Source organism: Anoplophora glabripennis, unplaced genomic scaffold, assembly GCF_000390285.2.
Source record: "Anoplophora glabripennis isolate ALB-LARVAE unplaced genomic scaffold, Agla_2.0 scaffold30, whole genome shotgun sequence".
Classification (NCBI taxonomy): domain Eukaryota; kingdom Metazoa; phylum Arthropoda; class Insecta; order Coleoptera; family Cerambycidae; genus Anoplophora; species Anoplophora glabripennis.
This window is the reverse complement of record NW_019416226.1, coordinates 1323431-1338079: the sequence shown is the minus strand read 5'-3', so window position 1 is coordinate 1338079 and position 14649 is coordinate 1323431. Positions and strand designations below refer to the sequence as shown.

The 14649-nt window shown below is 35.4% G+C and overlaps 1 protein-coding gene across 1 annotated transcript in view; it reads right to left on the bottom strand.

The window, feature by feature from the left end:
- Window positions 1-318: 318 nt before the first annotated feature.
- Window positions 319-14649, bottom strand: part of LOC108913137 (protein SMG5) — a 19303-nt gene continuing 4972 nt past the window's right edge. The window contains exons 3-5 of the mRNA XM_018718624.1: window positions 9322-9963; window positions 1088-1364; window positions 319-946 (exon numbers count right to left, since the gene is read on the bottom strand). Coding sequence (XP_018574140.1) covers window positions 558-946; window positions 1088-1364; window positions 9322-9963 — 1308 coding nt within the window. The 3' untranslated portion in view covers window positions 319-557. The remainder of the gene's footprint in view (window positions 947-1087; window positions 1365-9321; window positions 9964-14649) is intronic.

Genomic DNA, 14649 nt, shown 5'->3' with positions numbered 1-14649 from the left:
GCTTTTTGCGTAAAACAAAGTTTGAGTTAATATATCTTCTAAAGTCATTAAAATATCCCACATCTGATATTTATCCCACTTCTGATATTTAAGCAAAAAAATCATAACTTAAATAGACTTCAATTTGCAAAGTATCCCAGGGAAACAATTATTTTAATAATTTATTTCCTTATTTCAAACCAAAATGGAAGAAATATTCAAATGAAACTGGAAACATGCAAAATATATTTTCGTTTTCACTCCAACTACGTCGGTTTTCGATAAAACCTGTTGATTTTCGGCAACTTGGACGGTTCAAGGTGCGAAATAAACAAACCCAACATCAAAATTGTTTATTAATAGAACAAAAGTTATCTACACTGAAAACGATATAATAATAAAAAAATACGACCAAATCATACAAGTTAAAATCCCTTAATCGAGTAACTGTCTCATTAGTAATAAAATAAACCCATAATATACTTATACGCGCCGCTGTCGCAGCAGGTACGTCCGGCATCGACGTCGTCTCCGTCGCCTATCGAAATCTGGATCCCAAACCGGCCCCCGCCGTCGCATCACCTCTTCCCCTTGCTCTTCTTCCACTTTCCGTAGAAGGTGGTGATCGATTCGATCGCAACGCCCGCCGACTTCGCCAGGCCGACGTAACTGAATTCCTTGTTCTCCCCGTTGGACAGGACGTTGTGGTTTCCGATCAGGAGAGTGACCACGTTGGACGCCCCTTTCTGCTGTTCGGCCAAGAAGTGGCAGCACTCGATTATCTGTATGTAAACGTGCATCTCCTTGTCTTTCTTCTTGGGGTATTTTATAAACGGAATGGGAGCGCGTTCCTGGTGGCGCTGCGCCCTGAAGAAGCGGTTGCCGCGCTGGAACTGAGACTCCAGCCAGCGGATGGCGTCGCGGGCCTCTATCTTCTCCCTCTTCAGGTCGTCCAGGGCGGAAACCACTGAAAAGGAGTAGTACAATAAACTTCGAGAACTGGTTAATTCCGCTTCTGATTATCTACTATCAATTTCCTTCAGAACTTTAAGAATATCCCACTTCTGATACCTAAACTACATCTAACATATCACTTAGAATTACTGACCTGCTGTTGGCACCAGGACGATGAACTTCCTGGAGTGCACCAGGTGCTTCACCATGAACGTGTACTTGATGAGGGCGTCGGCATCGAGCACCAAGTAGGGCGAGAGGGCGGCCTTGCCGCCCACGCGGCTCTCGAGGGCTCTCACCTCGGCCGCCAGCCACAGCTGGCCCATGTGCTTCATCTTGGTCAGCTGGCCGCCTTTGGATTCGTGGTGGTCGTCGCCCTCCGCGTAAGGGGGCTTCCCTACGAGAGGTCCGTTGTCTACCTCCTGAATCTCCTAAAAGAAAACGAATAATTTATAATTAAAGGCTCAGCTTAAAATTCCTCAGCTTCTTGTTAAGTCCTTTAAAAGATAAAATTATTCCCAAATCCCCTTGATCACAGGCATTTCATACGTTTTAAGCCGAATTATTTCGCCGAGACTTGAAGGCTTTCGGGCAACGATAAGGATACACAGAGTGCACGGTTACGGGGGAATTTTTAATGCTGTTCAGCGCAAACGATTGCGGAATTGTCCGTCTTAATTAAGACTAAACCCAGTCGCGATGCAGCGAGGCCTACAACTGTGAATCAGGCCTGAGTGCGCTGGTAAATAATTGCATTTGGTTTTTTACATGCTCCAAAAACAACTTGAAATATCTATTTGAGAATGTTTCTGTAAATTCCACATATTAAATCCTGCGCAAAGGTGACATGTAGATGTCAGTTACAGTTATGTGATAAAAAAAGTATCACTGATCCATGTTCAAGATTCGACCTTAAGGACATATTGAATAATTACTGCTATATAGTAATCGGGATTAGTAAAATAGTAAGAATTTCGTATAATGAAAAACCGAGACTTATACGCATTCGTCAAACCTGTCTCGAAAAGTTCAATTCAGAGTAAAAAATGAATGACCAAGTCTTTAGATTGTCTTAACAAGAATTTCACAATCAATTTTATAATCAAATGCTATGGATTTTTTGGATGAAAACAGTTTACTTTCCGATACATTTAACGGTAATTTATTATCATTACATCAGTTATTCAATACTATCAGCATGGGCGTAGGTAAGATTTTTGCTTGGGGTAGGCCTTGAGGGTGGTCCGCCGGCTAGTTCGAGCAAAAAGATGATATTATTGGACCGTTTTTTTTCTACACGCCTGACTTATCAGGTTATTTTGAAGATTAGCTCAATCATAATACTTGTTGATTTATAATACAATTTAAGGTAAACTGCATAAAATAAATATCCACAGTTCCTGTCACTGGCGATACTATTGATAAACATAAAAGGGAACATCTCAAGTATGACATAACAAATAACAAGCCAGACTTGAAACCACGATATTGTACGAATTGAAAAGGATTCGAAATATAAGACTGAAATAGATGTAACCAATCATCATGCACAATCATTACAAGATGCATGCATTGAGAGCATTTACATGATCAAGTCTATCAAATGCCTTAGAGAAAGAAGTCAATGTTTATAACATCTACCGGCCTTGTATAAAACCATGCTCTTCTAGGTTAATCTAATTAAATTTGTGATATGAAATATGGTTGTGAATGATTACTTCAAATACCTTATAGCTGTTTCACATTGACAATTTATTGACCAATTAATTCATGAAGTCGCTTCATCAAGAAATTGGACAAGTGTAATGCACCAAATCTGCTGTCAAATAACTTCATGAATTTATTCATCAGTTCTTGACGAATCAGAGCATGTTTCGTCAATTTCTTCGTGAAGTTCAGAAGTACCAACTCAACAAATTTCCAGCCTCAGATCAGTAATGAGGTTATGTTATTGGAATATGTAAATAATTGTGTGGCGTAGTACTAGTTTTGCATTGTTTTTACTGATTTGTTACTTACAAAAACTAATATTTATATAATGTGTCAGAACGGTGCCGCTGTTGTATTAATACAATTATATTTCGTATTGCCGTTCTCTAATTACAATAATTACACTTGTAGTTGCAATTTTTTCTGAGCTCTGGAGCACGAAGTTTAAAGCCGATTCTCTCCGCCACTGGGTCCCCGGTTCTCTATCGCCTCGGCCACTCGTCAATAGTCATTACAATTTTTTCGTGTGCTCTGAGAGGACGTATTATAGTGTGTGATTAAAAGTGTTAGTTCTTATAAAACATAATGGCTGACGATCGCAAATCAAAGAAAAGAAAGTTAAAAGAAATCTTACAAGATCTTTTGGAAGGCTCAAGTAAGTATTCCGCTAATGTTTTCCTTTGTTTTAGATTTCTTATAAAAAGAAAGAAATCCGACCTGTTGCAAATAATACCATATAGTAGGTACCTACTGGTCTACGAAATTATTTGCAGGTAAACAAATTTCCCACTGGAATTTTGTTTCCTTATATTCCCACTGGAATATTACTCTATACAGTTTTTCCACTGAATTACTGTCTTACATTTTCATTATATTCCCACTGGAATATTACTTTATACAGTTTTTCCACTGAATTGCTGTGAAAATGAGAATGAAATTATTGAAATGGAAATGTAAATTTTCATTATATTCCCACTGGAATATTACTTTATACAGTTTTTCCACTGAATTACTGTCTATTAAAGTTGAGCATCCCAGAACCAGGTCGGCAGCGTCTCACTAACGCTGTTAATATAAACATCTAGCTTATTTATGGTAAACATCACGTTCCCGCATATTCGTCGGATATACTTCCACATAGATTATCTTTAAACTGACAGTTGATAAACATTGTTGTCCATAGGCGACTCGGATATTTCTGGCGGTTCCCAGCACAGTGAAGATGACGATTCGGAAATGAACTGCCCCATCGCCACCCTAGTACAAGGCCAAGCAGTCCAACCACCTAATAGTTTGTTAGCGCTGCTAGAGAAGAGGGCACCGGAAAAATCGGGACCCGAAGTACATTCCGATATTTCAGACCTTATATCAACTTTTCTCACAAAAGGACTAGATAGCGAGGGACGGAAAATTACTCTTGAACAATATCATCCTTTAAAAGGATGTACTGCATTGAAACCACCAGAGATAAATGCAGAAATTAAGTCATGTTTGACGCAAGCAATGTTGAGACAAGACATCTTTTTGACAAAACTCCAAAACCAATTAGCGACAGTTGTAAGTGCGTTGGCTGTTCCTTTAAATGTCCTCTATGAAAAAATAAAAAACACCACCGCAACAACTCCTCAAGAAGATTTGGAAAAACTGGGTGACCCTTTGAAGCTGGTGGCAGACGTCTTTTATTCACTTTCCAATCATAGACGCTACTTAATTGTTCCAGCTTTAGACGACACTGTAAAGGATGTTCTGGATAGTTGTCCAATAGATTCTCTGCTATTCGGACAAAATTTCACAGAAAAATTAAAGTCGTCTACCGAAGCAAAAAAGTTTGGCGCGTCCATAAAAAAGAAATATAAAATGACACGTACAGGACCCGCCTCTTCCACAGCTTCACGTCTTTCTTCGCCCTCCAAACAAGTCGCCGGAACTTCAAAACGAGGTTCTCATTTTTTTCCATACCGCCAACGCCTGCCGAAAACTCGATACAGGAAGGAGGAGGAGAGGAAACAACATCCACGGAGGCGGCAATACCAGCACTAGACGAGGTGATCCAGACGGAAGCGGCAGTACCATCACTACCACAGGTGACGCAGCTTCATGCCGGTCGGCTATCTCTTTATATAAAACAGTGGTCATTAATTACTAGTGACGTAACTATATTGACATGGCTTGCAGGATACAAACTGCCTTTCGTAAAAAAGCCAGTACAATTACACCCACCGGATTCAGATNCTTCTTTGATTCATTGGTAGAACTGATTCATACGTCAAAAAACTTGACAAAGTCTGTAGCAGTGTAAAACCACACTGTTTACCAATAAATTCGTGAATTAATTCATGAAGTACTTCGTCAATTTATTGATGAATAAATTGTCAATGTAAAACAGCTATTATAAAAGTTATTTAAAATCAGCTAACAAAATCTCGTTTTGACATTTTTATGTACGTGTTGAAAGATACTCAAGTTACATATACAAAAACATTCCCATCCTTAGATACTGCCTACTTTTAATGTGTTTATATTTCTCAAGCCCATAAATTAAAATGCTTATAAACATACAGAGGTATATTGTAGCATTAAGCTTAAGAGATAATTTTTAGTTCTCAATCTGATTTGACAGAATAGATGTGATATCTGAATAAGTGAATAAACAATATCTTTTAATTATTAAAGTGTTTTAGTTCTACCCATAATCCCAACAGTACGGGTGTTGGAAATGTTTAATTTTTCAATATTAGATTAAACAGAATAATTAGATTAACAAAAATACCGTTCTTAATTTTTTATAGCATCTAACACTGATGTGGCTATTAATAATTGTGGGTCCTCTATATTCAAGTCATTATTTACCACAGTTCATGTGCCCTTTTAAATTAGACCACCCTCATCTCAACACTGTAGTACCCCTTATACAATTTTTAAATATTTATTAAAACATAGTGAGTAGTAACACCACTAAAGTGACGTCACGCGCAAAGCACTGAGGCCTTATAATCTACTCGATAACGAGTGGAGAAATCAGAATTGCACAACGAAACATTCCGAATTTTATAATCAACGCCTTTGTACACGCCGCCGTAAAAAGCGATTATCTCGTAACCTAATTCTAAGCTCCGGCCTTACCGGCCGACTCGGTCGCGCCTGTGGGTGGCGAGCGCCGGGATTATACAAACCGGAAGTGATGTAATTACGCGCATTTCGCGAAAATTGCCGTCGAAATCGTACCGGACTCATTTGCATCTATATGGATCGGAGAGCGCATTTTGCCGCACGAGCAACCTCCCCGGACGCGTTCCGAAGCAGCCCCCAGGACTTCAGCGTTGCCCCGCCCCACCCTTTCCCTTTTCCATAGGCGTCGGTGCCCTCAAGCACAAGAGTAAATACGTTGGAATATTAAATCGCGCATTTCTGAAATCTTGATTGGATTATTTAGAAATGAATACCAAATGAATCTGACAGTAGATTACCATGATGATGATGTAGGTGGTGATGATGTAGGTGATGATAATGTAGATGATTATGACGATGACGGTTGATGTTAATGTTATTAATATGATGATGATGTAGATAATGTTGATGATGCAGGTAATGATGACGATATAAATAATGATGGAAACGATGATGTAAATGATGGTGTAGGTGATGATAATTGTGATGTAGATGATGATGTGTTATGATGAAGCTCAGCGTAGCCTGGGAGAAAGGTCAAGTCTGCGTAGGAATGGTTTGAGAATTGTATAATTTACGTTTCACTAAATATGTCACTATAGGCTAATCGTAGCTTATATAATTATAAATTTCTTAGAAAATATACCTAAGTGGTGTATTCATGTCGATGAGCTAAAGAAAAGTATTCCTTGCGCGTTATTTCACTTGTTTCAATCTCATACCCCATTCAATGGAGAATTACTTTGTAGTAGTCCACCTGCTACTCAAATTTTTCGAAATGCAAGAAATTGATTAGTCCTTTTATAATATTTTTTTTACTAATAACTATTGTGGGTACACATGTCTGCAAGTGACCCATTTTAAGTATTACGTCAAGAGCGCCACCCGGACTGGTCTAACAGTTGCAAGGACAAAAAACAGACGCGGGACGAAAGAGGGTTCCAGAAAAGGTTCACGGCAGATTGGCGCCAAGGACCAGATACTTCTGCGAACGACTCCACACCAAAACGAACGGGAACGCTCACTCCGACAACACGTCTTTTTCACAAACTTTGTTTTCAATAAAAATACTTTTATTTTTACCGTCGAGAGCGAGTTTTATTTTGCTGCACACCGAAAGCAACCCCATGACATGGGTCCTAAACGCAACCATTTCCGAGAAAATAATTATTAAAATCTCTAACTTGATGTACAAAAGTTTGATTAATTAAGAAATATTGACATAACTGCGTGCATAGAATACCATAAAATACAATGTTTATCACTTTTTTTGAACTTCTTTATGCTTAATTATAAAAAATAATTAGCGAGGTAATAAATTTAAAATTTGATGAAACTCATATCAAGCAATGTGACAACGGCGCGGCGGATAATACGAGGTACTAAGCTGTCCAGCAATACGGAATTCAGTTGGTATCTGGAATTGGACTGTGCCTGAGTGTTTTTTGCATACCAATATTTCCTTTTCTTGGGGTGTTTTCCAGCAAGTGCGTGAAAATTGGATTCTAAGGTGTTATGCGTGCATCGAAAATGGTGGTGGACATTTTGAGCATATGTTGTAGTTTGTTTTGTACTTGTGCGTTTAAAAATTACTGAATTTTGCTTTTTGGTAAGTACCTAAATTATTTTTAATATGTACGATTATTTAGATGACGTGAATCTTAGGGTACTTTAATTACATATTTTTCAAATTCATAATTTGATTAAAAGTTAATTTTCTGTTTTAAGAGATATATAATTACTAAATGTTTCATAATAAATGTTTCATAATAATAATAGTTGTTTATATTTTTTCCATAGTCTGCTGCGTGCACACGCGGTATGCACCAGCTGTGTAGTGTTAGGTTAAGCGCTGTTGTCACGTTGTGATGAAACTCCCCAATATTAATACTCGCTGTATTTTGAAAACTGTTAATCTTACGCCCCTGTAATATACAACTTTTTTGTTAATTTATGATTACTCTATCTCATGCTGAAGTAATGACAATCAAACTTCTTACATCCTGTATAACGTTCATTGGTCAAATAAATAATAATACATAATAAAAACCGACTTCTTCGGCTTTTACCAACTCCTATCAATTTTAATAAGTTAATAGCGAAGTGTAGCAATTTGCGACGTTAACTTCGTAAAACACACAAGACGCCTTGGCTGAGACAACTCCGGCACCGTGTACAGATCGCTCCGGGTTGTCGATAAATAATTTAGCCGCCCTACTTACGGATCCGGTTTACTTCCCGTCAAAATCCGGGTGGATGTACCGGGGCGTGAATTTCTCGTTAGGATAGAGGGCCCCGTCTAAATTACGATCCCATTATGTTCATGCGTTCCGGAGTTTTCCGTAATTATGACACGGGGCAGGGATCCCTTATCGAGATAACCCGCCCGGGGTTGCTGCAGCTCTAATTTCAGGTGGTCTAATTTATGCGTCGATGTGCCGCAGTGCAATTTTACGGGACGGGATTTGATATCCAACCGCATCGAGTTATGGAAATCAGGCTACGGGAGGTTCTAACAACGTATTGCCGATGTATCGAAGCTTTTCAGTTTTCTTCTTAAAATCTGTTCAAGTTTCACCGCTTGATTATAAGGCCTCAACGCTTCGCGAGTGACGTCACTTCAGTGGTGGTAGATAATATAATGCTGAAGCTACATTTAGTTATTATGAACAAAAAAAATATACATTTAGTAAATATTTTCAATATAAGTTAGACCTGCGTCAGACCATCAAATTTGTTTTGTCAAAATAATTTAAAAACGTTACTTTGGCTTCACCATAAAATCCGATTAAACCAAACTCTTTTTTATTAATGGTTCTGTTTACTGCTTAAATGAAAAATTAGTAGAAATCAAAATAAATAGCTTTTGGGGCCATTTTTAGAATAACTTTTATTATTTTATTGAAAGTAATTTGATATCAAAGTTAATTCTGATTTTATCAAATTGATTTGATTAAATAAATTCTAATTCTAATATGGTTCCAAAGTATTGGTTTTATAGTCAGTTCCAAACAGTTCCACAGTATCACTTACAAATAAACTGTTTCGAAGATTTGTCCCAAGAAAATGTTCCAAAGTAACGGCTCTACCATGGTTCCAAAAGGTTTCAAAGTAAATTCAAAGGAATAATTCCAAAGTAATGGATCCAAAGTAACGGTTATAAGGAACAGTTTCAAAGTAGTTCAAATTAACAGTTCTAAAGTAACGGTTATAAGGAACAGTTTACAAGGAACAGTTCCAAAGTAGTTCAAAGGAATAGTTCCAAAGTAATGGTTCCTAAGTAACGGTTATGGAGAATCAGTTAGTAAATAACAGTAAGAGTTTGTCTGTATTTAACAACCATTTTCCGAAGTAGTTTTCAATTTTCATGTTCAGAATTTGATTTATAAACAGACAATAGTAATAATGTTAAACTAATAAACACAAATTACTTTCAAATACAAATTGATTTGGTAGCTTTAAATAATAGGGATTTTAAAAAATGTAATTTAAAAAAAAATGAAAACTCACCAAGTCCTCCATTATGGTCGCGGAAATCTTCTCCCCTTCGCCCTTCTCGTCCTCCTTGCAGGCAAACACGTTCCTATCTTCGTCGAAGGTGACCCCAGTCTCCTCGATGGTCGTGAGGAATTTCCCAAAAGAAATCAATTTGACCACCCTGACAACAGTCTCCTCTCTGACGGTGGCCCCCCTGGTCTGCGCGTAGTTCCAATCCAAATCTTTGTGCGCCTCTCCAAGTATCTCGACCCCTTTGAGGATCACATCTTCAGGCAGAGGCAGCTTGTTCTGCTTGTGGATGATCTCGGACAATCTCATGTTGACCCCGATCATCTTGGGACTGCCCAGGTTGATGTTGATGAGGTTCAGCAGGTGGGTTATCTGACGGATGAGGCTCCTGGTGTTGGTGCCGCAGGACTTGAGGACGTCGGGGTCGTGCTTGAGCCAGTCGTTCAGGATTTTGACGCTCTGCAAGGCCCCCTCTTCGGAGATGATCTCCAGCATGTCGTTGACGTCCATCATCTGGACCTTCTTGATGATATCTTCCTTGGTCTTGTTCTCGTCGGCGGTGGTCTCGGGCGATGAAGTGATGCCGTTTTGGAAGCCGTTCAGGAGGGGCTCTTTCGGGGTTCCGCAGTTCGATTCATCGGAAACCTGTTAGAGAAATTTTTTGTCAAGTATGGAGTTACTTCGACAAATGTTAAAGCTACGGTTTTTGACCCAATAAAATGTTCCTCGTTACAATAATTTGGCCAATTTGTTCTGACAGCAGTATTTGCAAATAACATACATGAAAATAATTTCTGTAATATTAAATATGAAAAGCCAAAAGTGTCAAAAATGTAAATGTAAAATTGGTACTTGAGTAAATATTAAATTTCCAAATTTGACCAATAAACTAGGTAAAAAATGTATAAGTACAGTAAGTAGGTTTTATCTGAGCTTAAGTACTTGCGTCAATACTTTACGTGATGATTTTATTGTGACCCCCACCAATGATTTACTCACAATAATTGATCAATTTTTCAGATTTCTTTTAATTATAGTCTTAAATATATGCATGCAAAGTATTATTTCAGAAATAACCAAAATCAGTATAGGTGTTCCCCAAGGATCTATATTAGATCCACCGTTATTTTTATTGTATATGGATGACATAGACATCTGTTCAATTTACTATTTATGCCAATTTATACCTTTAACTCCAATGTAACAAATAACTTGAAGTTATGTACGTACAATCTCATTTCAATACAAAGAAAATGTTTGCATTTTGTTATGTGATGATTTTAATTGTGATGCATATAATCCTACCAATGATTTTATTAAATTAAGTAATGATATATGATTGTCCACTAGACTTACTACAACACTCTATAATTTTTCAAATTTCTCTTATACTGGCCTTAAATATGTGTAAACTATTATTTCAGAAATAACAGTATCAATACATACATCAATACATACATCAATATAGGTGTTCCGCAAGGATCTATATTAGGCCCATAATTATTTTTGTTGTATGTATGTTTTTATGTACCTTTTAATAAATTACATCTAATTTACCGAAGACATTAAGACTCTAATACTTTATCTAAAAACAATATCTAACAGACAAATGTAAAGGCTTGAAGAATATTTTCATGTACAATGATTTTAAATTGAAATATTTTGTTTGTTTACATTCACTGTATTTGTGATATTTCCTGTGTTTGTGTTGGCTATTATTATAACATTATTAACTTAACCAGTTTTTTGGATGAATAATTGGTAAACAAGTTTCAATTATTTGCTTCGACTATCCAAATTAAATGAATTTAAAAATTAATGAACCATATTTTGCAGCTGTAAACACATTCTGGAATTATTTTATTGGCCACAAGTTAACAAAGGAGGATGTGTAATATAATTTGCACTTTCACGTAAAAATGCTTTATCTTCACATTAGCAATTAAATATAAACCCTATAACGCTTACGAATACCATAAATAATTCATAAGAGTGATGCAAACAAACGTCTAAGTAGGTAGATATGATAATAGCAAACAAACAGGATATCAAGTTCACGCAGTCATGTGTTGATGTTTCCACTTACATATTTACTTGGTTTTATTTTTAGATAACAGAAAAATGCGTATGCTGGGACAAATAACTTGGAACAGGTTGTCAAATGTTATACCGAGAGATTTAAATTGCCCCTCATTACTCATCGTTGCACAATTCTGTTTAATAATAAGCCATAAAAGATCTGGTCGTTCTGAATTGTATAATCAAATTTTTAACTAGATACGTCTTGTTTTTAAGTTATTCTTTAGATTGCAATATAATAAATTTTTTGTTGTCAAGGTAAACTTGTCTACAGGGTCGGAAAGTCACCATGGTTCATCGGCCGTGACGTGATAAAGAAAGCAATAGAAATCTGTGCGATAGAGAAAGATAGCTATAATGAAGGCGTCTAATAGTCACCGCCCATTTCGCCCTTCCACAAATAAGAAGTGTGAAGTGAAGAAGATCTTATTTGTGGAAGGGCGAAATGGGCGGTGACTATTAGACGCCTTCATTATAGCCATCTTTCTCTATCGCACGGATTTCTATGACTTTCTTTATCGCTCTCACGTAAAGGCCGATGAACCATGGGGACTTTCCGACCCTGTATACTACGCTACAGTCTATAGAAATGGGTAAAATCACACTGCAGAGGCTCTCATAACAGAATGTCATAAAAACTTTTTGTTTTCTAAATCTTTTGATAATGCAATATTTCGTCCTTGTTCTGATTTACTAAAAACAAGTATCACATATAATTTACAAGAGGAAAATAAGAATATGTACATACAAACAAGTAAAAAGAAATTATGGAAATACAATTTCTGATACGATGGAACAACTATTAAAGGAATTTTTTTTTTATACGACAAAGCAAACTGGTTCCAATTACATTTCAATTAAAATTTATGAAATAAATGTATGTAGTGTTAATGTTAATGATAATGAAGGGTATATCATCTGGCAGTTATATTTATAACCTTTCCCATCTTGACGTGTTCAACTAGAATTATTATAGATTAGACGTAATTACTAAACTGTCCCCCACAAATTGCCTTTTGAATTTGAAGAAATGTATTCGTTTAAAAATGAATCAATAACCATGAAATTGACATTTTTGTTCATGTAATTTTTTCCTTGAACGGAGAGCAAGGTTTTTATTTCACTACAGAAAATTAACATTATTTAAAATTCCTGCGTAGTACCGACGTTTATAATTCTTCATTATAATAAGTTCTTATAAGAACTAAAAAATAATGATTTAAGTTTATTGAAGGCCAATGGAAGTTTTTTTCGCAATTAGAAATAATTGTATTAATTTATGCACTGCGTAACAAATATTTTTGCAAGTTTTGAAGTCGTAGATGCGCATGAAAATTAAATAAATATAGCGTTTCAACTTTTTATTAAAGGCAAATTACAGGTTCGATTTTAATTTAAACAATCTTTAGAAATAGATACTTAATTTATGAAAAATTAAGGATTGTTTGTATACAGGGTGATTCACAAATGGTGACCAAAAATGAAACTTTGTAATCTTTGGCGAATTTTAAGGGGTCTTTCCTATAAAGGTTTTATATAGGACGCTTCGTTAAAAAGATACAGGGTGTTAAACTTCAAAAAATATTTTTAATTTTTTTAAATAATTTAAAAACTAGTATGTAAGTGAAATAATTTGAAATTGGGCACATGTATTTATGTAAACATTTTTCAAAATCTGAGGGCTTTTTCTAAAATTTGCATGCTCCAGTGGTAGAGATACAGGGTATCGGTGGCATATTTTCCTAAATAAAATAGTACGCCACTGCTTTACGGTAATAATCATGATATTTTCAGATTCCTCTTTCAATTTTCTTCAAATTAGTACTCTCTTATGTTTCAAAAAAAGCATGATTTTCGAGTAAAACTTAAAAAATCAACTAAATACATGTGCGCAATTTCAAATTATTTCATTTACCAGTTTTTAAATTATTTAAAAAAATTTAAAATATTTTTTTAAGTTTAACACCCTATATCTTCTAGCGAAGCGTCCTAGATAAAAACTTTATAGGGAAACAATCCCCTATAAATTCACCAAAGAATACGTTTCATTTTCGTCATCATTTGTGAATCACCCTGTATATAAGGTGGTTTCACTTTAAGTACAGAAACTGCCAAAAAAATAAGAGTTTGCTCTATATACTTTTTTCTGAGGGATGCGGTATTCGAGATACAGGGTGTAAAGTTTACAAAAAAATATATCTTCTGTCATATCTTCATAAAGCGCTGACAGAATTGAATCAAATTTATTACCGTGTATTTACTTAATTAGACTAAATAATAATAAAAGTATTTATTAAAAACATTTCGTAGTTAATTGCAAAAAATAAAAAAGGTATAGCCCCACTATCAAATAACACTTAAATCCAATATCAGATTGGGAATAAAAAATAAAGTCGTCCATTTATATTAAGCAAAGCAACGCCTTGAATTCATGGAATGCTCCGTATAATAAAAATAATAGAATACCTATGTAGAAATTGTTGATGTTACTAAAATGGGCTAGAATAAATGGGATACCCTGTATAACAAAAAATAATTTTAAAATGTGTAGAAATTTATTGGAGACGACTTTTATTTGGAATGAGTTTATTAAGAGATGTTATTAATATTATTTAGTTTATTAATTATTATTATTTACTGGAGAGCTTTTTTATATTGAAAATTAGCAGATTTTCAAAAGTAATCATTTTTGTACTTTGTCAATGCATAACAATTTCTACTACACAGACTAAAGGCAATCGCAACACCTTTCACATGAAAATATTTTAAGTATTGCCTTTTTTTATTTATTTGTGAAAAATAAAGCTCCATACATTTTTCAAAATCATTTTATTTAACAATCAATGAAACATTTTGAATATCTATATTGAATTAAAACATTAAAAACATGTTTATTTAAATATTGAGAAACAGTGGCGGCGCGTGAACATTGATTAAATGTGTTCTGCTTAGGATTGTTACATTTGTTGAATTGAATTCCGGGATATTAAGTGCCCGGAAAGCCTGTAAATGGCGCCGCAGGCGAAAAATTTTAAAATTTTCAAGGTCACGCGTTTTCCTGGCACTTCTGAATTTCAAGGAACAATGAATTTATACAAAAATACAGATCTTCACAACGATTTTTGAAATTGATACCTTTTTGAAATATCTATTCACGAATTACCTACTGACGGTATAAATAAATTGGAATAAACTAAATATATTTTATTAAATTATTGAATATTGTTTATAAACAAAAAAATCGTTTGTGAA